The following is a 26,521-nucleotide window of genomic DNA, read 5'->3' as shown; positions in this document are numbered from 1 at the left end:
GGGGTGCTCGTCATACCTTTTATGGGTTAAAAAGCAGTTTTGGTACCTTTTAGGGTATTGAGGTGCAAACAATATGACAGGAGATATTGCGTTGTCTTAGAATTGGTAACTCCTAGGGGTGAAAAAATTCAAGCCACACACTCAAAACAGGATCTTGGTACCTCTGAGTTTCTTTTTAAAATTTCCAAGGAGCACCCCTGTCCTTTTTATACGGGGGTCCCCCCAGGGTAAATACCTTGACACCCTTCAGGTTAATAGCCAGGGTTGGGATCTTTGGGAGTGAAGACATAAGGAAATAAATCACAATGACTGTAATGAACAACCATGAACAATATAATTTATTTCACCACTGAGCACTCAAGTCTTTTAAATTAGTATCATAATTGAAAATACCACTTTTTAAATTTTTATACATCTTGTAATGTTTGTGGTGTAATATCTCCACCTACATGTACAGTGAGAAACTCTTTAACTGGGAATTGCCTACCTTGAATTACCTCCCTTGTACCAACAAATGACCTTTGGCTAGGATGGACTTCAATGATCAGAGAACAATAAACAGGTCTGTAGAGAACATGCATAAGGCTCAAGGTTCATACTTTTTTGGGAAGAACATTGAAGGCTTAAACTACATGAATGCACTATCAGAGGTCTTAAACAGTCCATTATTGAAACTCTTGTCTACATGAAATCCATAAGTGTTAAGTTAAAGATGTTAAGAACAAAACTTAAACAAATGCACTTTGAATAAAATACCTTCAAGGCCTTCAAATTTTAAAGATCAAATTAAATGGCTTGCATGAACCCTGTTCGAGGTTACTAGTAATCTGTCAACTGCCCTGCATGTGGATATTCTCAATTATCAGAAGAATATTATGTTACTACAGTTACTTTAGTGTTGATGTGTAAATCTTTGTGGTAACATGAAACTTGATTAGAAGTTAAATATTACTCATTCTTTGTCTGGGTGTGGATGAAATCTGACGAAAGATGTAGGAGGTGAAATTACACACGCAGTGTAGAATTATTATTATAATATTTTACACCACAGAATTAATATTTTTTTGGCTTTTGTCTAGTAAAGTTGAAGTCTATGCCACTGGGCCACAGGCTTCCTGGGGTTGCCCATCATTTCAGTCCAGTGTCGCAATGAACTCCCAGTAGTGCGATATCCTAAGATAACCTGACCGATCATTTCATTTTGTGTGATACGGTCGTAGTCCATCACAGTGAAAACAAATGTTATGTCTCTTAGTTTGTCAACTGGGACATAAAATATGAAGGATTCATTCCACACAGGTTCCTTCGTTCTCATCTTAATGGGTGTTTTCTTCTTGTCTAGTCTCTTTCCTCCATGCATAGAGTAGATCTTGACATATGGATCTAAAAAATTAATTAAAAGTTAATTATTATGAAACACCAAAAAGGTAAAGCAAAACCATATTAAATTTCCACTTGAAGTGTTTGAAAAATTGTAAGAAAAGGATGCCAGTCCTGTGCCCTACCTATTTCATGTCTAAAATACCAAAGATTATTTATTTATTTATTAGAAGTGTAAACTGAATCACATGGGTTTGGTTTATGTTCCATAGAAAATAATAGAATAGAATTCAGGATTAAAAGGGGATGTTGCTTGGACAGTCTTGTACACTCAGTGTATACAAACAATAACACGAGAAAAAAGCTGAGGTGGACATTTTCTTACATTGCCTGTATTTTTTTCCACCTTGACCTCAATTCCGCACCAATATGCACTACAGTCTATTCAGCGGTGGCCTCATGGTTAGTGCACTCGTCTCCAGATCAAGCGGTCCGGGTTCAAGCCCTGGCCGGGAACATTGTGTTGTGTTCTTGGGCAAGACACTTTACTCTCACAGTGCCTCTCTCCACCCAGGTGTATAAATGGGTAACGGCAAACTTAATGCTGGGGGTAAGCCTGTGATGGACTAGCATCCCATCCAGGGGGGAGTAGAAATACTCCTAGTTGCTTCATGCTACAGAAACCGGGGTAAGTTCTGGCCTGATGGGCCACTTGGCTCGCATGCAGACTTAAACTATTCAGTCCGGGGATTAGGGTACTCCAACCCCCCTCGTCCCAGTGAGAGGCGTGGTGGCCTCATTGTTAGTGCGCTCGTCTCTGGATCGAGTGGTCCGGGTTCAAGCCCTGGACGGGGACATTGTGTTGTGTTCTTGGGCAAGACACTTTACTCTCACAGTGCCACTCTCCACCCAGGTGTGTAAATGGTTACCGGCGAACTTAGTGCTGGGGGTAACCCTGAGATGCACAAGAATCCCATCCAGGGGGGAGTAGAAATACTCCTAGTCACTTCATGCTACAGAAACCGGGATAAGATCCAGCCTGATGCGCCACTTGGCTTGTATGCAGACTTAACCTTACCTAACCCCCCTCATCCCACCCCAGCTTTCATAAAATACTGAATATCTCCCTAAAAGTACTGCAGGCCAACATTTTTTCCTGCCATGAAGCAGGTAGTTAACTGTCCCAAGGAATTTGAGCCTAATGTATTGAATACTTTTTGTGTGACCCAGGGTTAAAAACTCAAAATTTTAGAACGAATGTCTGAGCTCATTAGCACTTTTTCCTCTCAGAATTTTTTCCAGTGTTTGAAAGCCAATATTTCCTTGAATATTACACTCAAAGAGCCATAAATTTCATCAATTACTAAGTTTCACAAGCTCATGAAATGTTTGTTGTCAATTCCTGTCTAGCGTGGTGCCTTCTCTGCGCAAAGTTGTATGTTAAATTGTGAGGAAAAATGACATCAGCAAAGCTTCTCCTATTGACAGAAGTTCAAGAGCATTAAAATTGAGACAATTTAACAGAGATGGGGATATCAAAATTGTGGCCTAAATGTTTTTGGAGACTGCGCAGCCCACTTCTTGATGTATTAACCGCCTAAATATGGAATTTTTAATACCCCACGTCAGATCTGACCCAAAAAGTGATACCCCTTTCACCTCACAATGGATACATCCTATAATCTCTGTATGACCAAGGTGGCTGAAAAACCTTACCTTTTGGCGCCACATACCTAATAAACAGATAAAGTTAGGGAGTGATCCAACCTGTATGTGCATGATATCTGCATTTTAGAGTAATGTACACTTCAAGGATAAGTTACCAGGATCAATATTGTTTTCTTACCACAAGATCCAATGACATCCATCTTCTTTAGCTTTGTGGCTTTCATGACTACTACTACAATTCTGTTGTTTGTTGGTTGGTACATCATCGAGATTAGGAGGTCACCCAAGTGTTCCTGTTGAACAGAGAATAATCCAGTCAAATTAATTTTTCCGGAATACTGCAGTCAAACCAAAGGGGCAGAACTGGGTGTCCATATCATGGAGGTGTCTGTGTCTGTGGAGATTTATGAATTCTATTTTCTCTGGGACTAAGTGTACTTGTCTGTGATATAGGTGTCTGTTTTTCTGAAGGTGTTCAACAGTATTGTGAAATGTGTATGCATTTGTTTAGGAGAATAAGTTAAATTGTGTGTTAAAAGCAGGGCTTATAACTAAAATCCAGTGAAGCCTCTTTTGTATATAATAATTTTTATTATGCTGCATCATTACATACATATACATACATACATACATTTTATTTGTGATGCAAGTGATAAAAGTTTGCTTTCATTCTATTAAGTTGCTACAATTTGAATTTGTATACACTTTGCAACAACTTGTGATTGTTATTAAGCTCTGCATAAATCATTTTCTTCTGATATCAGTTTTTGTGATTTTATTTTGGAGAGCAGACATAATCTCCAGAAAGGACAATATTGTGGGAGTTTTCACAAATTGCTAGGAAACCAACTCAAGCCTAAAACATTTTAATTAAATCTTAATCACTTTAAATTATCTTTTCTGTGTACTTAGCTCCTTCCATTAATAAAGCAAATAAAGATTTTATGAGGAAACAGTCAGAATTGGCACTTAAAAGGAGTGAAATGACAAAAACAAAACACTTTCCCTTCAGTGGATTTTTTGTATAAATAAAATTTCTTTGTTAACAAATTCATCTGTGTCCTTGTTAATGTTACTCTTAACTTTCTCAAACCATTTGTCTCCTTAGATCAATACTTTGGTTTTTTGTTGTCAATTTACAATACACCTACGTGTCAATGATTTACATTTTAAATGGCAGAATCTCCTATTATTTTAAAACCGATAGGAACTGCATTATGACGATGTGACATGCTTTGCTTTATTCCATTCATTGTAAACATCGAAAAAAGGTTATCAAAATGCTTGAAATAATTTTTTGCTCTTTAGGCAAATGCATCAATGAATTCTTAACAAAAAAAACTGAAGTTAGTCAATGTAACAAAAAGACTCTTATGACCTTTAAGTGTCTCCAGAATAATCAGCAAGTAGGAAACATGATGTAGGAAAACTGAAACCAGCTTATAATAAATGTCTTGAACAGGCCAGTGACAACTGATAGCCAGATAATGTCGATAAAGAGCTAATGTGGGAGTTTGAATCCCACATTTTATTGGCATACTGTAATTCTGCTTTTAATGTGGGATGCGGATGAACTTAACATCTGTAAGAATTAGCAATATAATATTTTTATTTATTTGTGAGCATTTAATTTCTATCCAATACTGATTACAATCTATTTGATGTATTTTCCTCAGTGTTCCTCCAAAACATCAAATGTAATTTTTCATTACCAGGGTTTTAATTTTTATATAATGAAAAAGGAATGAGAATTACTTTGAGGTGAAGAGATCAAAAATGAAACACTTTCCACATTCAATGCTGAATTAAGTTTCTATTAGTGCCATCTTCAAATGCATTTATTATGGTTACTCATTCTTCTTCAGCTAAAAATATTCAGAAATCATGAAATACAATAAAAAAATACATTGAACTTTAGAGGTATTCCAATCTTAAAATTTACACAACCTTAAATTTCAGAGCCTTTCTACGAAGGGATGAAGAGTATCAAATTTCATTATGCTCTTAGCTTCTATTCAAAGGTATCAGCTTAAATTCTGAAAGTGTCCTTTATGTACATCACAGACACAGTAAAAAAATTTAAAAGTAAAAAAAAAACCAGATATCAGACTGTAATTGAAAAGAATAAATTAAAGTTGTTCGTGTAACAGAGGGGGGCAGTTGTACTCTTTAAATTATTTATTCGTTTTTTTTTTCACCAAAAGGTTTGTCTTGAAAAAAAACTCTCTCAAGGGATGCTATTTTTTTATTACTGTCATATTTTTTACAGACATCTAGTTTTTCTTTTCTAATCATACAGCAGTCTGCGCTCGGCATGTTGTCTACTATCCCTTGAATATCAGAATATTAGTATTCATAGAACTTTATTACTGTAAGTACGGTATTTATTGATAAGACATCCATCTGCCACAATAATAATTATTGTTTCTTGGACCCTGCTCGCGAGAGTATTGTATTGTGAAGTTAAAAGGATTTAACACAAGAAAAGTTCAAAAAAAACAAAAACAAAACCATTTCTGAAAAATTTATTAAGCCGTTTACGCGAGGCGCCACTGAGATGTTTTCATAACTTTCCATTTTAAAGAAGCCGCGCCAAAATATTGCGTGGCACCACAACCAGCATCTTCAAGAGCTACAAGATAAGGGAATATTTTGGTGCACGAAAAAACAATTTTTAATTAGTAAACCAAAAAAAAAAAGTTTACAACAAACCATACCTGGCGTTTACAGGGCTGTAGGTCCTTGCAAAATGTGAGAGTCATGGGCCCCAAATCAATATCGCTGAGTGGGATTTCGATTTCTCCAATCGGATCGTTTCGTGAAAAACGATCGTAGTCCAGTACTTGAAGATACAACGTTCGACTCAATAACTTGCTGTGTGTGAATCCTTCGAATCTAAAAACTTCGTTCCAAGTCGGGTTTAGATTTTTCCTTTTGATTCGAGTTTCCATTTTGTGTTTCTTGTCTGGAAGAAGCAGAATTTTTACAAAGGGGTCGCTGGTTCCGCTAAAATCTTTGGCGGGTAGTCCAGAAGCTTTAATAATTTTCAACGAGAGAACGATTTCTTGGGAATCGTAGGTAATTGAGAAGTAAAGCTTTCCAAGGTCCTCTTTAGAAGACGTTTCGATCAAGGGTGGTTCGGGAGGAATCACGATATTGGAAACATCGGGCTGGGGCGCTTGGACGTCGTACTCTTGTGGAGGGGGCTGAGAAAATTTCAAAGATTTTTTCTGATGACCGAGTATGGGTGATTCGAGCCTTTTTTCAGGCGGTGACACGTCTGACAGCGATGAATATCTGGCAAATGCACGGTATTTGTGTCCGGGAACGCCATACAGTTGAGAGTCCGAGGACGAATCGTAATCACCACTTCCAGTGCTTTCTTTGTCGTCTTCTGACCCCTTCCAACATTTGTAACACCAGCTACACAACACTACTATACTTGCGAGAGAAACAATGCTGGCAATAACAGCTACAATGTTAGGGCCGTAAACAACTGTGGAATAGAAAGTGACAGAGAGAGCGTTATGTTGTTGGTTATTTGATATGGAAAAACACAAACTAAACATTTTCTTTTTACAATTATATTTTGAATTTGTTGTTTATTTGACCGAAAAATTATGTTTCCAAGAACGTTAATTTCCTAAAGGTGTAGTGGTTATTATCTGTTAAAAACGGTCAAAATATTAGAATTCTTTTTGTCTTTATCGCTCGTTAGCTCTGAAGAAAGAACGACAGTAAAGCCATTTAAACGCACAAAGCCACTTCAAGGTTGACTGCTTCCGGTGGAAATGAAACAAACGATTTTCCAAACGAACTACATTTCACACGCTCGGCTTTTTTTGCAGCAATAAGAGATTCATTTCTGTGCTTTTGGGTGCAGCAGGGCAGAAGTTAATCAAGTGTTCATCTCCAAGTTTTCCATTAGAGATAAGCTTAACATAAACAGCTCAATTCATCAAACCGTTGGCTATTCCGCCGCACCGTTCAAACCTTCGATCTTAAAATACACTTTGTGGATTTTACAATTAATTTAAGAACCCTGGAGCAAGGGGGTTAGGCGTCGATCTTCGTGTCAGGCCCATGAGTGAATCATCATCACTGCTTGCGGATGATACAGAACAAAAACCTGCTTTGTTAAGTTCTCGGCCCTCGTGTTATTAGGGAAAATCGAATACAAAGCCCAACTAATATTACTCGCCTGTGTTATCCTGAGAAGTGTATTGTTGGACACTGTAGGCAATCATCTTTGAGCAATATTTTGATCCATTTCTCTCATTTCTTTACAACATTCGACGCGCACTTGCAACTTTTAACTGACCGATTCGTTGCGCGACCACTAAATTATCGGTTGCGATGTGCTTATGAACGAACTTTTAATGTTTTTTCACTTTTTCACCACGCATAATTATTAACTCATTGTTCCCCATGGCAACTTAAGCTTGATTGGCAGGAACGATAAAAAGAATTTGGCTCCAAAGCGGAAAATTCGCGCCAAATTTACATGTCCATATGTTGTGATGCCAACGGACCCACGTTTGGAGGGAACGAATTGTTGTTAATTACTGTTACAGCGCCGCGCACCTACGCGCAGTGTTCTTAACGTCATTATCAGTCTATTATTCAGCAACTCGTAAATGACGATCTGTTTTTTGGCTTAAGCATGAACTTCATAGTTGTCAGGGGATAAATTATATACGCTTTGATGTATAATTCATGCATTGGGATCAAGAGGTTACTCTGAAATTCCGCCTTACTCACGATCAATGATCCGTGAAAAGAACTAATACAATTTATACAAAGAATCGAGACACTTCTGAGAATGAATTTCAAAACAATACCGTTAGAATTTAGTAAGAGTAGAGTCAATTGGAAGAAGACGAACACATTGCTCTATTGCCTCGTACTGTGGGGTATTCTTTATACCCCGTGGGCGTAGTTTAAAAACACTCACAGGAATGTTTTTCAAAGCAAACAGAAAAAACAATATCACTGACCAAAGAATCTATCCCGTTTAAAGTTGACGTTGTCCATGAGCTACTGACGTAGTTGAGTCACAGTAACGTTTGTAAGATCGTGAGAGATCAGGAACAAAATAATCTTAAAACTGCTGTGTTTGTTGATTAACATTCAAACCGTAAACAACACAGAACATGAACTGAAGCAATATATATTTCAACTTCATCAACATTTGTTGCCGCTTTTCAGACTTCTGCCAATGTATGCTAAGCGTCTAAAACGATACCGATATCAAGGTGTGTAAAGTGTGTGTTGAGTATCTTTGTCAGATGTCGCCCAGCGATCAGATGTCGGTTAAAATATCAGCCCATCATCAACCCCCGATTTTTGTACTGTTTTTATACTACCATCGTTCTTTTACGATCAAGTAATGAAAATTGATCCAAAAAATAAACCTAAATTGCTTCACATTCAGTTTCTTTTTGGATGATTCTTGCGTTACAATATCTAAATCTACCAGCGTTTCATCACGATGCCGTTCTCTGATTGGCAAAGCTGCTCGCTATCTATTCTGTTGTAGATAGTGAGGAGGTCAACAGTGTACGGTTGTTTAGCAAACGGGCGGCCTCTTTCTTGCGTTTTCGAAGTGCCTGTGAAGAGATTTGGATAAAGTTTTGAACGACTAGTAGATTTATACTAAAACAATTAGATTTAATATTCGCTCTCGATTTCTGTGTGATAGTTGACTCGGCCCTCGTCAACTATCACGCGATAGAAATCTCGAGCTCATAAACTAATTGTTTAATATCATGGACAACTTTTGCGGCATTAAGATGAGTCGGGTGGGTCAGTTAATGCTTGTAAATCGCATTATCTCCAAAAAACGGATTGCGACCCCATAATAAGATTATATTAAAGGGCTTTTCGGGTTACATTCACTTCTTGTGAAAGTCTAGCTGTAACCAAGGAAATGAGATAAAGGATGTACGAGCGGCTCAATGCTCGCTACTAGACCCACGCTCCTCTCTGTGGCAGTCCAGTTCAAGCTGACGGAACTGGACCTTAAATCAGACTCGGGATCGTATCTACTTTACAATATGGTTCTCATGAAAGTTGAGTAAAGGAAAGAAGTAGATAAATAAATGTGGTTATGATAAAAAGCAATGGAGGCGCGGTGGACTCCGGATCGAGCGTTCCGCGTTTGAGGCTTGGTCGCGGTCATTTCGTTGTTCCCCCGTCTTGCGTTGTGTTCTTGAGCAAGACATTAAACTCTCACAGTGCCTCTCTCCACCCAGGTGTATAATTGGGTACCGGTAAATTTAATGCCGGGGTTAACCCTGCGATGAACTAGCATCCCATCCAGGGGCCGGGGAGAAAAGAAATACCTCTGGTCTCTTCACGTTTCAGAAACCAGGATAAGTTCCGGCTGTATGTGCCACTGGCCTGACGCAAATTTTACCTTTTTTATAATAAGTAACAAATTCAAAAAGTTGATGTATCATCATGCCATGGAGTGCTTCTCGCCCAGGGTACCACTTATGACGTGATCACCTTTCACGGCTGACGAAATTTTCCAGCAAATTAAGTAGAAAAAGTTTTCAAAACCGTGCTCAAATGAACATGATGCAATGAATAGGTCATATTCGTATTCCAGGTATTGCCGGACTGGAACTAGCTTGCAACTGAGTCTAATGCGGGGAGCCTTTTCAACGACAAATGGCATTATTCTCTTTTTTAATGATAATCCCTGGCAATAGCCTCCATTACAAACTAGTTCCAGTCCATTACCGGGAACACGAATATGGCCTTTTGGGTCAGAAACCAAGCCCTTAACACTTTCTCGTGGTGAATCATGGAATATGCCACGAGTCCACTTGCATTTTCTCGGTGTACCGATAAAATATAAGTGACAAGTAGGACATTCCTAGGTATACCACGAGAAGACGCTGGGAACACCGACAAAGAAAAGAAAAAGAAAAAGTCAAGGGTGCTCATTTCTAAAAATTGCTTTCTACTCACCGCACCATCAAAATCTTGAAATAATGCCTTGTAATGAAAATAAATGGAAGCCAACGTTACTGAGGGCAAAATGAAGACTTATTAACAATTATTCCACTCGCGCTTGTTGGATATGAGATGGTAGATAGCCAACGAGGCGTGTAGCGCCGAGTTGGTTATAATCGTCTCACATCGGCAGCAAGCGAGAGTGGAATAATTCTTTTACTACAAACGTCCCCAAATATAGACAACTAGACTAAAATAAAAATAAAAACACCCCAAAAAATCACGCGTAAGCTTACCATGTTTCAGAAGAGCAAGGTATAATGGCTCATAACCCATGATGGCTAAACCAATGAAAACTCTCGAATTGCATCATCCAACGATCCAGTTTTTAATAAAAGAAATTATTCAAGACATTTTACAGATTAGGTCCAACATGAGCTGAAACTTCTTTAAGTAATCTTTTTGCGATTAGCTCACCCTAGATTCTACCCTGGCTCCAAAGGTTTTGTCTATTTTCTTTCTCTTATCTTTCGTTTTAACAAGACTGTTTCAAATCTGTAGAAGAAGGAAGTAAAAAAAAAAAACAAAACAAAAACATCTAGGACCGGGGAAAGGATTTTTTGCTTTGGAAACGTTGCCATGTTCAGCCTCCACACGGAGCAAGCCTGGAAACGAGATTGGTGAGACACTTGATGATGTATAGCGTGGGCCTGGTGTGTTTAGTTAGCTCGAAACTACAGAAACAGTAACAAACCTGGTCAGGGAAATACTATTAATAAAACCCTGAACTTCTCACTTAAAAGTCCAAGAAAAAAATTAAAGGACAAAATAACATAGAATAGATGCGCCAACAGGACAAACCTGAACATAAAACAGAAAATCACGTGGCCTGATATTTCGTTCGCTGAACAAATTGTTTTAGTTTTGGTTCAGACAATAGCCGTGTGTCGCAAATCAGGCATATTTTATTTTATTTTATACAAATACCTTTCTTAAAACCTTTCGCAATGACAACTGTTTTCTTCCTTTTTTTGAAAAGTGAAGTTTTGTACTGATGAAAATGAAACTCTGTTTGCCGATATTGTTGCGCATACATTATTTCCTTGTACAGAAATATCTCATTCAACTCATACTGTACGTCTTTGAGTGATTCACTGGAATCTTTAAAAGGTCAGTGGCGTTTTTCGCTTAAAGGGCTGTTGGCCTCGAGGGCTGGAATGGAATTCTATGTAGGCTATGCCGGGTCTTCCAGTTAAAAAGATAACATTGTTGACTCTTCGGTTGGTCAAGAGTCAATCCGTTCACTTTTAATACCGAGTTTCGTTTCCTTACTGAAGGAACTTTGGACATTATGAGCTTACATTAGGGCCATTTAAACAAGAAATTCGGAATAAATCTACATTAGGGCCATTTAATTTAAACAAGGAAAATAAAGTACGTTTTATTTTCCTCGTATAATGGCCTTACTCTGTTTCTTCTGTGTCGTAAGCGATAAATTGTCACAAACAGTGTTCCTAAACTGTGAGAGAAACGATTTTTGTTTACAAAAACTGTTTATCTTGTTTGAGTTTGCCAAAAGCTAACATGAAAAGAACTAGTTTCTTTCACCGGCAGACATCTGTCAAGCTGGCATAACATAGCTATCGAAAATTGTAATATGTTGCATTTTAAAATGTCAAAAGTTGTAACTTGCAAAAACACATTGTCGCGTTCTGCAGACTCAAAAAAAAAAACAAAAAAAAACGGAAGAACTAGTGTCATCTTCCCCTCCTCTTTTCTTCATTCAGGTTTTAGAATCCATTGAAAGTGTTTTAACAATCATAGGAAACTTAATATCAAGAATCACAACAAAGTAAACCGGCGTACTTAGCAACCAGTACATTTAGTGACGATTTTGGTCGCACATTTTAGTTGGGAAGTGTGGTTTTTATGGGAATCCCATGTCAAAGAGGCTGTGTAAAACCTAAATAATAAAAAAAGAACGATTTTAAAAGTGTTTGTGCACTTTTAAATATATTTTTAGAAAGCAATGCTTCATTTTGATTTTCACACAAAAACAGGAAAAATACTAGTCTATATTGTAGCTATTTTTTACGGCCCATAAAAACCAATATATGTTTCAAGAATGTGTGGGGAATGGGGAGGGGGTTCTATTCCTTCCCTCAGCGACCTCCATCTCAGGAAAGTTGGCCGGGGCGTTGACTATGCCTAATTTAGAGCCTCGTGTAAAATCAAGTCTCGTTGCTGCTATGTTGTTCGATTCTCAATCACCTAACTACAACATCTCGTCCATGAGCGAATAACCACGGCAAATGCCTTCCCAAAGTTGAAAAAACATAATATCTTCATTTCAATATGTATACGTTATCCGTTTGATTAGCTGCTCACACGCGTTACAAAGGAGCATATGGTGTTGACACGGCAACAAAGTTGAATGAAAGCAAGCTGCTGTATAGAATTTTCTCAAAAGGTATTTCGAAAGACAAAATCATGCAAAGCGCGAAATGCCTGAAAGTGGCTAGCACTAGAGTAATAACCTTACATTAAATATCTTTGTCTCATTGTTGAAGAGAAAAGAAACTGAGTCAAATTTCTAGATAGCTGCTGCTCATTCTCATTTTAACGACGCACTACAACACGGTGACAATCAGTGGCGGATCTAGGGGAGGGGCTCGGGGGCCCCGCCCCCCTTATAGCTGGTTTTCACATGACGTCACTAAAATTCGAACCACAAAACTATTGATCTTCCTGAGTTTTACTTTAATGATGTATAAGAGCAGCTGAAAACTAAAATTCATACAAATTTTCGCTCCGGATGGGGTTTTGGTTTTGTGATACACTACGCTTGAATTCTAAGCTTTTGCGTGACGCGTCATTTACGTGACGGCCTAGAGAGCTGTCATGATGGTTAAAAGCGTGTCTTATTTCGGGGAACTTGGCTATCTGAACAGTTTATGTCTCAGAAAAAACATTATTTTAATGTTTTAGAGTTTCTCGAGGGATAAATTTACGTTTTTGTAGCAAAACTCAGTGACAGATGTTTCTGTTGGTTTCCGGCCGCCATGTTGGTGCCCATACGGATAGGCACCAGCATGGCGTCTCCATACAAATCTCTATAAATTTGGGTAAAAAATTTTTCCGCATATCTCGCATAAGAAAAATTGCTGTGACCAGAATTTTGGCGAGAGTCTTTGCATATTTACTTTCTTTCATTTCCCAGATTCTGGACTTTATCTATTGACTGGTTTTGATTTTTATTTTGAGCTATTTTGAATTGCGTGACACTGAAAACCAGCAATTTTGGGTGAAAAAACAAAAAATCGCAGAAGGAAGAAAAGCCAGCAGGGGAAGCAAACAAAACAGGGCTTCCCCAACCCCCTTAGCTCAAAGTCTGGATCTGCCACTGACAATGTGTTATTACGACAGCTGGGAGTCACAAACTGTGACAAGGAGTTATTCAGTGCAATTTGTGATGGGCCGATATATGTGTCACAAAACACAAGATCAGTTTTTACAAGTCACAAACAGGCAAACGGAAGCTACGCTACTGCTGCCCAAGAGAGGTAGCTATTGTATGATCAGAAAGTGGATATTATGTTATCTAGCTATAACAGGACCTAAAAATGGAAAAAAAGGAGAAAAACCCCCATTATTGATCGATAACCAACTTTTGCAACAACAACAACAACAACAACAACAACAAACAATTTATCGCAACAGTTTAGCAATTTATAATGATTATAAATACTGAATCAAGTAATGATTGAGTGAGTGGAGTGAGTGAAGTGAGTGAATATCTAGTATCGGCAAAATCCAACCCGGCAGCAAACATACAATATACGATAAATGAAGATCCTTCGATCACAACCACTTATCAGTTTATGAACGTGAAAATTTAATCTGATAAAATATCTGATTTGAAAAACATTTAAGTGTCATAGAATCGATTTCATTTGTATAGAAAATATGTACAAAGAGATAGAGATTACATGAATTTAGGTTTTTCCGAGATAAAGCGAACCGTTTCACATGACGTCATAGCGCCATGTTGGTGTTGTAAACAATGACGTTTCTCTCCCTAACCTCGTTCCCAGGCTCTCTCTCCTCTGCCTCCCTTGTCGTCACGACAAGGGAGGCAGGGGAGAGTAGGTTTGCATTTTTAGAAAGCTTAAAGACCAAAGTTAATGAAAAAATACTTTTGTACCCTAGAACTGTATACCTATTGTAACCTGACACCGGCTGATTAAATCCGCCACCTGCTCGGGAATTGCAGGGCTTACTTGAGAAAAGAAAACAAAAATTTCAGCTCAATTAGACAAATCCTTCTCAAAATATCTTTTCTCAAAGGCAAAAGAAAACTCGTTTTGAGAAAACGAGCTTTGAACTTACAGCAACAGAAATTCTCAAAATAAAATTTCAATACCTTAAGATTCAAATTCCGATGAAAACAAAACTTCGAATTTCTTTTACAGAATTTTAGGTTAACTTCCACCTTAATTTCCACTGTCCTCCTTCATGTCTCTCGCGGTGGACCCCGATTCCCTCTGCCTTCTGGTACCCATGTGAGAGCGATTCGAGGATGTATATGATGATCCATTCTGAGGACGTTACCTAGCCACGTCCATCTCCTCCGTGCTCCATATTACAAACTGCATGACCGAGTGGTCAAATTACCAAAATTATTTATTCTATTGTATTATGCGGGTTTTAGCTTTCAGCTTTCATCTCTGATTAGCGCTATATTTAGCACTGTTGTGCTAATTGTCAATTAGATTATGAGCTCGAGATTTCGGCCTCATCAACTATCACCTCATAGAAATCGCGAGCGAATAATCTAATTGTTTTAGCGGAATTCTTACTAAAATTTACTTCAAATAATGATTTCCAGTTATTTCTTGAGGTATTATTAAACTTTGCGCCTAAAAAAGATCGCTCGGATTGATCGCTTGAATTGCCATTTAAAATTGAAGTTGTGTGCGCACGCGCCTCAGTTTTTTCAATAATTCCAACTTTTTTAAAAGTCAGGAAACCGTAAAAGTTCTTCGTTTAGACTTCTCAGGAATTTAATTATCCATTTGCATCAAAATTTTGCTCCAAAACTTTGGAAAAACGAAAAAAACGTCGCCCTTTCCTAGACGACCTCCAGCCACTGCACACTAATGGCTGATAGTGTTCAATGGTTCAGCCAATCAGATTACAGCATTTGCATTAGCATACTAGTAGAATTCTACTAATTGGAAATAGTAGTTTACTAAAAGGTGGAAAAAAACAAAACAAAACAAAACAAAACAAAGAGATACTAATATGACATAAAAGAAAAAGAATGGTTAAAGATTGAGTAGATTAACACGGATTACAAACGACGAATTTGAAAAATTTGGACTTAATTTAAAATTATTTATTTATTCAGCTATAAGCAGTATTTATACAGGCATGTCCAGGAGTAACCTCGAACTGGCAAACTTGAGTTTTGTGAATATTTGCAGTAAGACCGTCTGTTGCAATAGGGACCTTACGCATATACGACGGCGACGGCAGGGACGACGGCTGTTAAAAAGTGTGTTTCCATCTTACTTTGGAATTTTGCGTTTACATAGATCTATTCAGTGTGTTTGTCGGTTGTAAAACTTGCCCCTGCTGGATATGTTACGAATGCGAAACTTGCCCCTGCTGAATATGCTACGAATGCGTTCAGTTCCACGAATAGAAATGCGAAAAATTAGCCGTAGTGGGTCCCGCTGTCAAAAAACTTGGAAATTGGTCATTTCACGTTAATTGTTGATTTGCAGAGGACGGAAATGAAATGTACCAAGAATTATAATGCACGTGCACAGCCATTGTTTTTCTCATTAAACGTACCTTTCGTTTGGTGACGTTCTCGTTGCCGTTGCCGTCGTGTTTTCCGTAAGGTTCCTATTGTTTTCCACGGGACGTTGTTTCGACTACGTTACAGTAATCAACCAAAACCATTGTATACAAGTGTATAACTTTAATTACTCGTCATATATTTTACTTTTTTTTATTTACAGTCCACACTATAACATCTTACCACGCTTGCAATTAACAAAGACAACATAACAGGGATTCATTGGAGTCCAGTATTCACTGTCGCAAACATTCTTTTTAATTTGAGTATATTTTGGACTGAAACTCGGTTTCGTCAAGTTTGTCCCTTCAAGGGAACAAAGGCATGACATATTAATACTGTGAATATCATTTGCCTCTTTATATACGGCCGGGGTAAATAAATAGTTTCGATTGAAAGCTGATTGACACCAATTCAGCCGTGTTTCACTCGTATAATTTTTAAACTACAAAAATTGGTGGTGAGACGTGGCAAAAGAGATAATTCTTATAAACTGAATTCAAAGTATAACGCTTATCTTGCATTAACTTATACTTGCTTTGAACAACCGGGCCAACATCAATATGAGAAGTCGGTTATCCAGTTCGTTATCGTATGAAGCATAGTCAACAAATTTGTCCTCATAAAGTTATTCCATTTGAAGGCAGACCAGATTCTTCGTCGCGGACACCGCAGTTCGTATATCTTGTTTAAAACGACGATATAGGACCTTATCACTCCTTTCAGCATTCAGTGCTTTTTTTACCGGTTGTTTATCTCTTGGTTTAAGTTCTTCATTGGTTTTCTCTCAGTATTGACCATTGTATCTATTGTAATTGCATCGTCCACCACACCAGGTTCTGTCCTGTCAATCTTCGGTTAATTTCCTGTAGAGCACTTGGAAGCCTGGACACTAGTTCTGGTGGCACAGTAGATGTGCTTGCTGATTGGTTTACTGGGCCTGGAAATCGTTTGCCTTTTATTCTTCGATGACACGTTTTCGGCTTAAATGAGTGAGTCTTGGGTTTCAATATCGAAGTGGTGTCCCCGGATATCACCGCGTTGGCCTATAGTACAAACAAAGCGAAGCACATTAAAACCAAGTTGACGGATAACGAAGAAAATAGAAACAAGCGCTATTGCTTGGTTTCATTTAGGAAATAGCTTTCGTTTTTGGTTGGTTGGCAAAAGAAAAATGTACCGCGATCTTTCCAGGGCTTTAGACTTTCCCACAAGTGGAGCTGCGCAAGTCGAGCCTGTGTCACGGATCTCTCCGATTTTCTATTTCGGGAAGGGCGGCTGTAACCCGCTGGGTGCGTGATAGAGGAGCACAAATTGACCTTCACGCCAAGATTACTTACAAACGCGAAGGACTTTTGATAAAGTCTATCGTGGTTCGACCAGCGGTCATTTTGTTCTTGTGACATGATTGCTGCAAACTAGCGTCTGTAAAATAATGCAAGCACAGCCGTGTCCATTCATTCAAGAGAATATCAGGTTAACGAAATTCGGGCTTTGGAGTTGAAAGTGTGTCTGTTCTAATTGCAGTTTTTCCGCTTACTGCTTCTGCGTTTTCTCAGCATTATACGAACCGTCTAATTACTCTCCCAACACTGAGTGAAAGTGTAAGAGAAGTTCGGATGTCCTCCACTTTTTTTTTCAGCTTTTAGAGTAGAGTCCGTGATATATACCTTACGTTCTTTAAGTGGCTGCCGCCCCGACTCCTTTTCGTTCGCGTTTCTATTTCTTCGTACCAATTGCTTTATTCTTCTGTTCTCCAGACGGGTGTACAGCTCAGCACGGTATTCTGTAGATACAACAGTATTAATTGTATGCACAGTGATTTGAAAAATGGCCAAGATAGCCTAAACACCTTAATCGATGACTGATCTAAAAGCCAAATTTACATTCAACTCCGTGTAAATTAAGTGTTGTCCGATAGTGTATAAAACAATTCGTGTAACCTGCTCAAATTATGACATACAAGAACTGGTTTTACCAGATTCACAAGGAAGCCTACCTGAAAATCTTTTCCCACCAATCTTTTTGGCGTCTTCAAACACGTGACCACAGACGCACGACCTGCACGATTCTGTTATCTGAGGATAGGGGGCGAGGATGTCAATATTCGTGCAAACGTTCACAACTTCCGTGTTTCAAAAGTTCACATGACATGAAATTACGAGCAGAATTTTTTAACTCCTTGATTTGCCTTTGAACAAATTTATACCAAGAATGTTTTAATTAAGCAAATTAAGAGAAATATGAAGTGATTTCTGCTGTTTCCGATGTTCTTGTGGATTATTCTGCATAGTTGTAGATGTTTGCCATCTATGGGCAGATTTTTCTTCGATACTGGGGCGTATGGTAATGCATCATGTTACTGCATACCTGTTTGTTTCACACTCGTTGCAGTAAGCGACTCCAGTTGGGAATTATCCACGCAGAAATAAATCTACGAAAATTTAACCTTAAAAATCTACAGGTATTAAATGTCGAGGAAGGGCAATCAAACCAAGACAGAGGAGGGTATTTGTTTTGTTCGAACTCGGGCACGCTTCATCGAAAAGGGTCAAGTCCATTCGAAAATCCACGCGCATCATTTGAGGGTGGGAATGTACAATTAACAAAGAAAAACAGACTGCTTTATTCTAGAGCAACATCAGATGAAAAGCAAGGAAATTCAATGTGAATTCTTCGCTTAAAGATGTATAATTTGCTCGTTATCGTCGACACAGAGCGAAAATAATTTTCAGTAAACTATAATCCGTTTTGTCTCGCGTTACGCCCACACTTGAACGGGAACTCTTCGAACCGAAAAGAGCGAGTAAGAAAGTGTTTAATACCGGGTGAACAGAACTGGTAAACGAATCATCTCTTACAACAATTGTTTTTGAGAAAATAAATTTGTCGTTTAATGTTAAAATCGTTAACCTGATTGTGATCAGTGACTGAGTGGTAGAACACACTGCTGAGTCACTGGTTTAGTGTTTGGAGAGGGCCGCCTCGCTGTAGCCGCCAACGTTCGCTGACACGCGCTTAAAAATCGACGGGAATTTATCAAATCGAGCCTAGAAACTACTAATTAAAAACTGTTAGTTAACTCACGCTTTCCTGGAGGGAAATCATCGTTGAAGTAGCAAAAATTGCGATTAATTTAAGTGGCGCGTTGTAGTCTGTTGTGTGACGGAACAGGGCCGTTGAGAATATGAAAATTAACGACCGAAGGCAAATTTGAATATCAGCGAGTCAAGCAAGTCTGGTAGAATTATTGATGTTATTTTGTAACCGAATTTAACTTATTTCCTTAAAAGCTTACCACCGCATTGCAAGCGAGACACTGTTGAAGAACCATGTTGAATCTCTGGGTTGTGCTGCTCTTGTTACGGTAACTGCCGAGCCTAAAATGGAATGATCTTTGCGCAACTTGACATAATAAACCACAAGCTGGTTTTGCGTTGGTGATGTGTGACGTCACGTCTCAAATACTTGAAAACGCCGCCGTTCTGTGTTCTAAAATGAAAACTGCTGAGCGATCATTTCATTTTCAAAAACTGTTGATATTTTCTGCACAAGAAAGCGAAAATCCCGAATTAACTATTTGTAACAAATGGTTAGAAAATGAGATAAATGTTAGCCTGAAAATTGGGGTGCACCTTTTGTTTTATCATCGAGTCGATTTACTTCACCCACGTAACGAACCTTCATTACAAACTGGTTTTTCTTGTTTTGACTCAACTTGTTTTTCTCGGATGAGTCTTGCAATATGACCAGGGTTTTGGTCTTTATCTATATCAGTCACATATTGCAGTCAAGTAAGCGTCTCAAAAATATAATCAGTGAACAAACCAGATAATTACATACGCCCCGGCGTATTAGAGTAGAGCTGATGACCGACGTGCTACTCCAAGCTGAGTTCGTTTACACTGATGTGTATTGATTCCTAGTAATTCTACCCGTAAATACTCGTCAGAGCAGGCTCAACCTTGTTGACTGTTCTAAATCTTGGTAATATTGTATTTTCGTCAATATTAAGGTAATATTTCAATTTAGCGCCTGGCCCTAGTCTGAAGTAATCGCGAATCACTCTGCTGATGAAACCGAATTCACGAACAGCAGGGCATTACGACACCGGTTCACATGGTTTTAATGATGGTGACCGATGACGTGGTGCGTTATTTATTTCAGCTACAATTATCACTTTCGATTCAGAGTTTCCCTCATCTAGACTGAATATGCACTGTGAGCGATTTTGCCCCTTAAATCAGCTCATTTTTTGTTTCTTTCGCTAAGCTTCATTTTACATTTGCAGTCTATTTTAAATATTTCAAAGGTTCTGGGTAATGATGATGCATGGATCCAGCCTTATCAACCCAAACGATTCGGTGTGGGTGAAAGTGCTTTATCAAAAGGTGGTGTTTTCATTTTGACAGGATATTCAGTATCCGCGGCACATGATGGAATACATTTGTATTCACTGAGCGGATTCAAGGAAGCTCTGTTCTTGATGACTAGTTCTAAATGGTCACCAGCGGCCATCCTTGATTAAAGAGGCACTGTTACTTCAGTTTTATTAATCTTCTGTCTTTTTCGCGCCATGCGACGCCTAAGGCCTTGGTTTTTATGCGGATCCTTAAAAATAAATTTTAACTTTGACTAGTACTTTTCATCGTAAGATATTCACATGTAAAACGTGTATGGAAACAGTACATTTGTCTGAATAGCTCTTTGTCCTATTTCCTTATTAACCAGTACACCCTCATTGCCGGTCGGATATGTTTATCATTTTACATCCGCTTTAATACAATTGTGTATGCACGGTATCAACATTCACTGTAGCTTTATTTATGACCTCTAAATGGCTTCATATTATCAGTTTTAGGAAACAATTTATCATGTTCACCACATACATGAGGAGGAACAGTTAATGTGGGAGATCAATAACAAAGCATCTTTGCTGCTTAATTCAAGGTCTCAAAGTCAAAGTTATCTGTCATGCCTGAAGTTTTGAGAAATTCACTAAGTATTATACAGTGGAAGTTTTTGTTTTTGCTAGTTTCAAGTTACACAAATTTGTTGGGAATAGCAGGGATTTACTTTAAGTTTAACTGTAAGAATTGAATCCCGCAGTAACAACAAAAACACGGCTATCCACGCAAGAAAAAAATGTTTTAACCTTACGAGAAGATGTAGGACATGTGAGACAACAGTTTCAAATCCTCTTCCCAGAAAATGTAGAAGTACCTGCAGGGGTGGTACATCACAGTTTCAGGATAAGATCGATGCGGGATAAAGCGCAGTGCCAATGAAATTCACCGTTCACTTTTAATAATTGACATAATATTCGCTAAAAGAAGTGAAATGATATACTAAGGCTAGAAAATAGGAAAGAAAAATTATCATTAAACCGAATGTTTTCGACTTATTGTCACGATCAGGGTTTAGACCGACCGAGGTTGTTCATGGTTTTATACTTACGTTATTCCGGCAAGAAACAACTGCCTGACATACCAATTAATTTGTTTTATTATTGTAATTTAATGATCATGATTATGAATCTTTTTTTCTCTATGTGCGGTACAGTCGCTCTCTCTTCGCCAGTATCAAGGATTTCAGACTCAGAGTCCAATGTGGTCTCGCAGCAAACGCCGCATATAGATTCTTTTTTATTTAGCAGAACTCGGGAATGAAATACATCGTACCGTGTCGGGAAACTCGTGAAGGAGAGGGAAAAACCCAGCCTAGCCGGAGAAAAGTCTGAAATGGCCAGTTCACCCACAGTATTTACCATTTTACTTTTCTCGGCAGTAAATTTAAAGTTTCACGGCCAGTCTAGACCTTCGCGAACTCATGTTTGCCTTTTTAGCTTCAAAAATGCCGATCTCAGCATTTGTCTACTGAGAACCGGCTTATGTAACCTGATACGAGATAAGGAAATTTTTTTCTCCATTTTGTTTTCCATATTTTAGAAAATTGCGGTAACACTCGTACATTCCGGCTTCTAGCCTGCGTAGCAAGCGAAGAGCTTTTCCGCATTCTGGCCGCGCGTTAGGCATTTCGAGGCTCTTTCGACGCCTGCTTCGTCGAATTTTTCCTCTCGCTCCAATTTACGCGCGGTCAGAATGCGGAAAAGCTCTTTGTGCGGGAACGCTTGCTATGCAGGCTATCCGACTTCCTGTAAGTGTGGTCACACGCAGCCAGCTCTGGTGCGTTTAGTGTGGTTTTTACTGATATTTTGGAAGGAAACAAAAATTTATTTACAGTTTGTCAAATACATTAACACGTACGACATGTGAATATTTTTTTTATCTTCGGTTACAGGTTGATAAACCTTCTAACAAGGTCAAGTTCATAGATAAAGGAAAATGCTTAGCATTTCAAAAGATAGAGAAAGAAAACAACCTTTTTGTTTTAGAGGACCAACCCTCCGTTTCTCATAAGTTAAAAATCCTTGGCATTTATGATTTTAGAGGAAAGATAACATTATATATTCTGTGTTGACTTAGAAAAATATATACATCCATAAACCCTTCACACTAATTTAAAATACACCGCCAATGTAACTGAGTAATCAACGATTCTGAACTGATGAAGACACTGAATGAATGCTAATAGTGGCATTTCGAGGCTCTATCGACGCTCTTTGTACGATACAGAGCTGAAGTTCAGAACCAAGTTAAAATACTCAATATTCAAAATGTACAAAGGCCTAGAGATGCTTCTTTACTGTAACCAGTGTGTCGTCCACCACATCAAGTTCTGTCCTGTCAATCTTCGGTTTATTTCCTGTAGAGCACTTGGAAGCCTGGACACTAGTTCTGGCGGCACGGCAGTCTTGCTTGGTACAGAGTCTGCCCCTGGCCGTGAAAATGTTTTGGTTTTTATCTTGCGGTTGAATGCTTTTGATCTCGCAGATGCCGTGTGAGTCCTGGGTTTGAAGGATGAGCGAATCACGCAAGTTTCATTTGTAGTATTGGTCTGGAAGTTAAATTACACTGAAATGATTACAATTACAGGTCAATCCTTCCTAGCAGCTAAATTTGTTCAACATTTTTTTTCCATTCTATGTACCTTTCTATGTCGATCTCTTCTTTTTTTATTACCTTGCGTTCTTTTAGTGGTTGCGATCGTTGTTTGTCGCTTCCTGCTTTTCTGTTTTCCCGCGTAAGTTTCCTCATTCTCCTCTTTTCCAAACGAGAATACAGTTCAGCTCGATACTCTGTAAAAAGAATGAAAAGAATCTTAGCTTAGCTCTTAGTACTCAGCTTTGATCCTTTCTCCCACAATATGCCGTTCTCTGATGCTTTAAGTTTGTGACGAGTGTGTAAACCCCATTTAATTTATGCCGTATAAACTTTTGGAATTGAAATTTACACGTTTGCATTGAGCTCAAATAGCTGCGAACGCATAGGAGATGGAGAACGAAGAGAACTTTCCAATTTTAATTCAGTTATGTTAAGAGAGTCTTCACTTCTCCCTGTTGCTGACCAGTGATAAAGGAGACTGACGCTAACGACAGGTGTTGGTGGAAAGTTTATGAACAACGTTTGAAAAGCCGACCTCAAATCTCGTACTCCGTCCGATCTGAAGGTCGCTAATGTTGTATATATATTGCGTTGAAGATGTACTTCTAACTCAGTCAGTTCAAGCCTCAAGATGAAACTGCCTGCCTTTAGCTCAATTATCACGTGGCGGTGTTTATTATGTTGTGTAAAAGGGTTGAAAAGGCCTTTGCGATAAAAAAAAAAAGCTATGGAAAAGTAACTTCCACGAAGTGTGGTTAGTTTCTTTATATTTTCAAAAATTGAATCTAAGATCCATCTTTTTTCTTTCTTCTGGTCCTGTGTGAAGTAACAAGGTTTTAGCCTTACCTGAAAACCTCTTTCCGCCAATCTGTTTCGAGTTCTCGAACACGTGACCACATACACATGTTGTACCCGAGTCAGTCTTCTAAGGAAACAAAATGCACTCATTGAAAGAATATCAATCACTTACAAAAACGCTGGTAAGACAGATCACTCAATCAAATGTCATCTGACCGTGAGTTACACCTTTAATGCAAAGAAGAGCTGCTCGATTTTAACATATTAAAAGAAGATAAAGGTTTTACAACCATTTTTGTGTTTCAAGCTTCACATATGTAACCCGAGCTTTTAGTCTTTTCGCTGCCTACGATTGCACGACAATTTTCATCGTCCGGAACTCAGAATTCTTTTTGTCTCAATCTGTTCCCAAATTGTGACCATCAGCTCTTCTGTAAGGCTTCGTAAAATTTCTTGTGTGTTTCTGTACTATTTCAGACTTTTATTCCAAGGTTTAATTCGACCACAAGGCTATCTTGTAAGTGAAAGAATCGCTAGCCTAGTGCATGCGACTTGTGTAGCCCCTTACACTGAAGCACGCGCTCGCGTTTGTCGTCGCCAGGAAGGGCGGACCGTCTAGATACTTCCACCTACGCTTCTCGTAACTAGATGAGGACGATTGAAATGTTTGTGTCCAAAACTGTCTGAGATAAACTTCTTCTGGTAAAGAAAACCTCTTAGAGAAACTGTAAAGAAGATTTTCACAAGAACTTAGTGATGACGCTGTGCGAAAGAGAAGAGATTTGTCACGTTGGAAGACAATATGAAAATTAGCAAACTACGTCGAATTTGAATATTTAGTCTACAGCTGCGGAAAGCGGTTTTGAACAAAATAAGCTCTGAACAGCAATTTGAATTTGTCTTACCACTGAATTACAGGCCAAACACTGTTGAACGACCATTGTTTGTAGGCAAGTGAACCTTTAGGAGAGTATTCCTTGGCTTCAGCGACTCACTGATTCACTTCACACGCATTAATAATATGCCACAAGCCAGTTTACCTCTGTGCTGAATGACGTCACTGCTTAACTTGAATAGATTTGAAACGAGACAGGTGTGGAGGTGTTTGTTAGCTGTTCGACAAAAGGCATACTCCAAACCCTTCTCAATCGATGGGTTTGGCCGCTTTTGTCCGTGGAAGGCCTCTAGCACTTTCGATATTGATAATTTCGTTTAGTTTTTATTCGTAGAAGAGGGATCAGAGAAGATTTAACACTTCACCTTGGCTAGGAGTACAAGCAACTCCTTCCTGGGCAAAACTGATTTCAGCGAACTTCAGCACCGGTTTTTGGGTGGTGAATAGCTTAACTTTCTTGCCTCCTGAATTTCTAATCGCTTAAATTACCTTATTTTTAATACAGGCTGGAACCAATACAAATACGAAAGCCAGTTATTTTTGTAGCCTAGAGTTGTCGGCTTCACAGGTGCCATTGTCAAAGAAATTTTGCAAATAAAACAAACTTTTGAAGCGTTGACTTGTTTCTCCGGTGATCCTTATTGTTAGCATTTTACTCTTTGTTGTTAAAACACGAAGCAAATCTGTTTCCATTCTTACTAAGAAAATCACGAGTTAGTTTGTTTGTTCAAAACCAAAATTTCTAAATCGTAAAACAAATTTAGGCATCTCAAAAACGACAAACGTGGTACACTATAAAAAAAACTAGCTTTATAGCACAAAGCATTGGTTTTAATATGATTTACATTAGATCCTTTTTTCCTAAAAGGACAATTGAGTTTATTTTGTTTAGTGATTTTTCAAATGATAAGTAGTTGACAAAGTTTCATGGTGTAACCCAAACTTGGACATTTCAGGGGTATTCTTCTCTCGCAATTTCGTTAAGGACCAAGGACACGGGAAGAGATATCCCTATTCTTGAATTTCTCTGAAACTAACAGTCGTAAAGTCACCTCCAGCTACTCCAAAGGAATAAACTATTAAGTAACAGCTTTTAGAAAAATTCAAAATTTCAGATTTCCGATCTATTTTTAAAAGACAAAAATCCCATTTGTTTCCGGTCATTTAGCCCTTGACATTCTTCTTCCAGCTCGACAACACTAAATCCGGGACCAAATGGTATAGCATGACGCCGCCTATTGTTGCGTTATTTGGCACTTCTTTTTCTTTTCATTTTGTTCGTTAACTTGCGGTTATCCCTTAAAGTGTTTACTATAACCGCAGAATGAACCTTCTCGTTTACTTGGAATTTAATCCATCCTGAAGTTTATCAGCACACAAAAGGAGGCGTGACAAGGCGTGTGTTATGAAGTGTTCAACAGATCGTGACGAGAAACTAAGAATGCTTGCGCCTTTGTGATGGATACACTAAAAATATCAGCGTGTTGCAAACATAAGCTTGAAGACAAACATGGTAGACCGCGAGAGTACGTCAGTGTACCCAGATGTAGAAGAAGAGTAGTTTAGAATATCATATTACAGTCTGATTGAGGGGCCTTTTTTCTTTGTACACGACACTGAGTTATATGATTCACTCAATAAGCAAATCTTTCAGGCAGAATCGATCAAGCAAACAAAAATTTCCTTTCAAGACATTCTCATGAATCATGACCAATAATTCATTAATTGGTCATTAAAATGGCGTTAGGGAGACTTCATTTCACCTTAAGAACACTCAATTCATAAGAACTTACCAACACATTACACGCTATGCATTGTTCAAAGACCATGGTTGGACATCAAAATGACAATCCCTCAGTGAAATAGTTATGCTACAATGCATGATATTTCTTGCTGACCCAAGCATTGATCAGCTTTTTATCGCAATCTCGTCCGTTATCACATGATTGTGACGTAACAGGCAGTCTGGGATGATTAATGATATCATCGCCAATTGTTGAGCAGAGG

At 38.4% G+C, this 26,521-nt stretch overlaps 3 protein-coding genes across 6 annotated transcripts; all 3 read right to left on the bottom strand.

Moving 5' to 3' along the window:
* Positions 1-315: 315 nt before the first annotated feature.
* LOC110052774 (synaptotagmin-7-like) lies at positions 316-7,407 on the bottom strand. The gene is made up of 4 exons (XM_020758945.2): positions 7,190-7,407; positions 5,706-6,484; positions 3,167-3,281; positions 316-1,383 (listed from the first exon to the last, which is right to left on the bottom strand). The coding sequence occupies exons 1-4, from the start codon at positions 7,233-7,235 to the stop codon at positions 1,076-1,078; spliced, it is 1,248 nt and encodes a 415-aa protein (XP_020614604.1). The 5' UTR covers positions 7,236-7,407; the 3' UTR covers positions 316-1,075.
* An 8,513-nt stretch (positions 7,408-15,920) lies between these two features.
* Positions 15,921-19,236, bottom strand: LOC110052909 (uncharacterized). Its single transcript, XM_020759102.2, has 4 exons — positions 19,116-19,236; positions 17,817-17,895; positions 17,488-17,603; positions 15,921-16,863 (listed from the first exon to the last, which is right to left on the bottom strand). The coding sequence occupies exons 1-4, from the start codon at positions 19,149-19,151 to the stop codon at positions 16,624-16,626; spliced, it is 471 nt and encodes a 156-aa protein (XP_020614761.2). The 5' UTR covers positions 19,152-19,236; the 3' UTR covers positions 15,921-16,623.
* A 2,793-nt stretch (positions 19,237-22,029) lies between these two features.
* Positions 22,030-26,443, bottom strand: LOC110052908 (uncharacterized). Of its 4 annotated transcripts, none has more exons than XM_020759098.2 (4): positions 26,308-26,443; positions 23,668-23,746; positions 22,900-23,015; positions 22,030-22,774 (listed from the first exon to the last, which is right to left on the bottom strand). In XM_020759098.2, exons 1-4 carry the CDS (start codon positions 26,341-26,343, stop codon positions 22,520-22,522), a joined length of 486 nt encoding a protein of 161 aa, XP_020614757.1. In that variant the 5' UTR covers positions 26,344-26,443; the 3' UTR covers positions 22,030-22,519. The 4 variants fall into 4 exon arrangements, with proteins under 4 accessions (XP_020614757.1, XP_020614759.1, XP_020614758.1 ...); XM_020759100.2 differs by having other exon boundaries at positions 23,668-23,743; XM_020759099.2 differs by lacking the exon at positions 26,308-26,443 and adding an exon at positions 24,525-25,142 and having other exon boundaries at positions 23,668-23,743.
* Between the last annotated feature and the right edge of the window lie 78 nt (positions 26,444-26,521).

The sequence above is a fragment of the Orbicella faveolata genome, unplaced genomic scaffold, assembly GCF_042242905.1.
Source record: "Orbicella faveolata isolate gen_17 unplaced genomic scaffold, um_ofav_v1 contig_1, whole genome shotgun sequence".
Classification (NCBI taxonomy): Eukaryota; Metazoa; Cnidaria; class Anthozoa; order Scleractinia; family Merulinidae; genus Orbicella; species Orbicella faveolata.
The sequence above is the reverse complement of the archived record's forward strand: the minus strand, read 5'-3'. Positions and strand labels throughout refer to the sequence as shown.

Excerpts from the sequence above, each read along its gene's own strand:
- LOC110052774 (XM_020758945.2), bottom strand. The coding sequence starts at position 7,235 with ATGATTGCCTACAGTGTCCAACAATACACTTCTCAGGATAACACAG. Across the intron at positions 6,485-7,189 it reads CACTTCTCAGGATAACACAG|TTGTTTACGGCCCTAACATT; the intron begins GCGAGTAATATT and ends TCTATTCCACAG. Across the intron at positions 1,384-3,166 it reads GGATGTCATTGGATCTTGTG|ATCCATATGTCAAGATCTAC; the intron begins GTAAGAAAACAA and ends TTAATTTTTTAG.
- LOC110052909 (XM_020759102.2), bottom strand. The coding sequence starts at position 19,151 with ATGGTTCTTCAACAGTGTCTCGCTTGCAATGCGGTG. Across the intron at positions 17,896-19,115 it reads GTCTCGCTTGCAATGCGGTG|ATAACAGAATCGTGCAGGTC; the intron begins GTAAGCTTTTAA and ends CCCTATCCTCAG. Across the intron at positions 16,864-17,487 it reads AGCCACTTAAAGAACGTAAG|GCCAACGCGGTGATATCCGG; the intron begins GTATATATCACG and ends TTTGTACTATAG.
- LOC110052908 (XM_020759098.2), bottom strand. The coding sequence starts at position 26,343 with ATGGTCTTTGAACAATGCATAGCGTGTAATGTGTTG. Across the intron at positions 23,016-23,667 it reads TGGCGGAAAGAGGTTTTCAG|AGTATCGAGCTGAACTGTAT; the intron begins GTAAGGCTAAAA and ends TTCTTTTTACAG. Across the intron at positions 22,775-22,899 it reads AACCACTAAAAGAACGCAAG|ACCAATACTACAAATGAAAC; the intron begins GTAATAAAAAAA and ends TTTAACTTCCAG.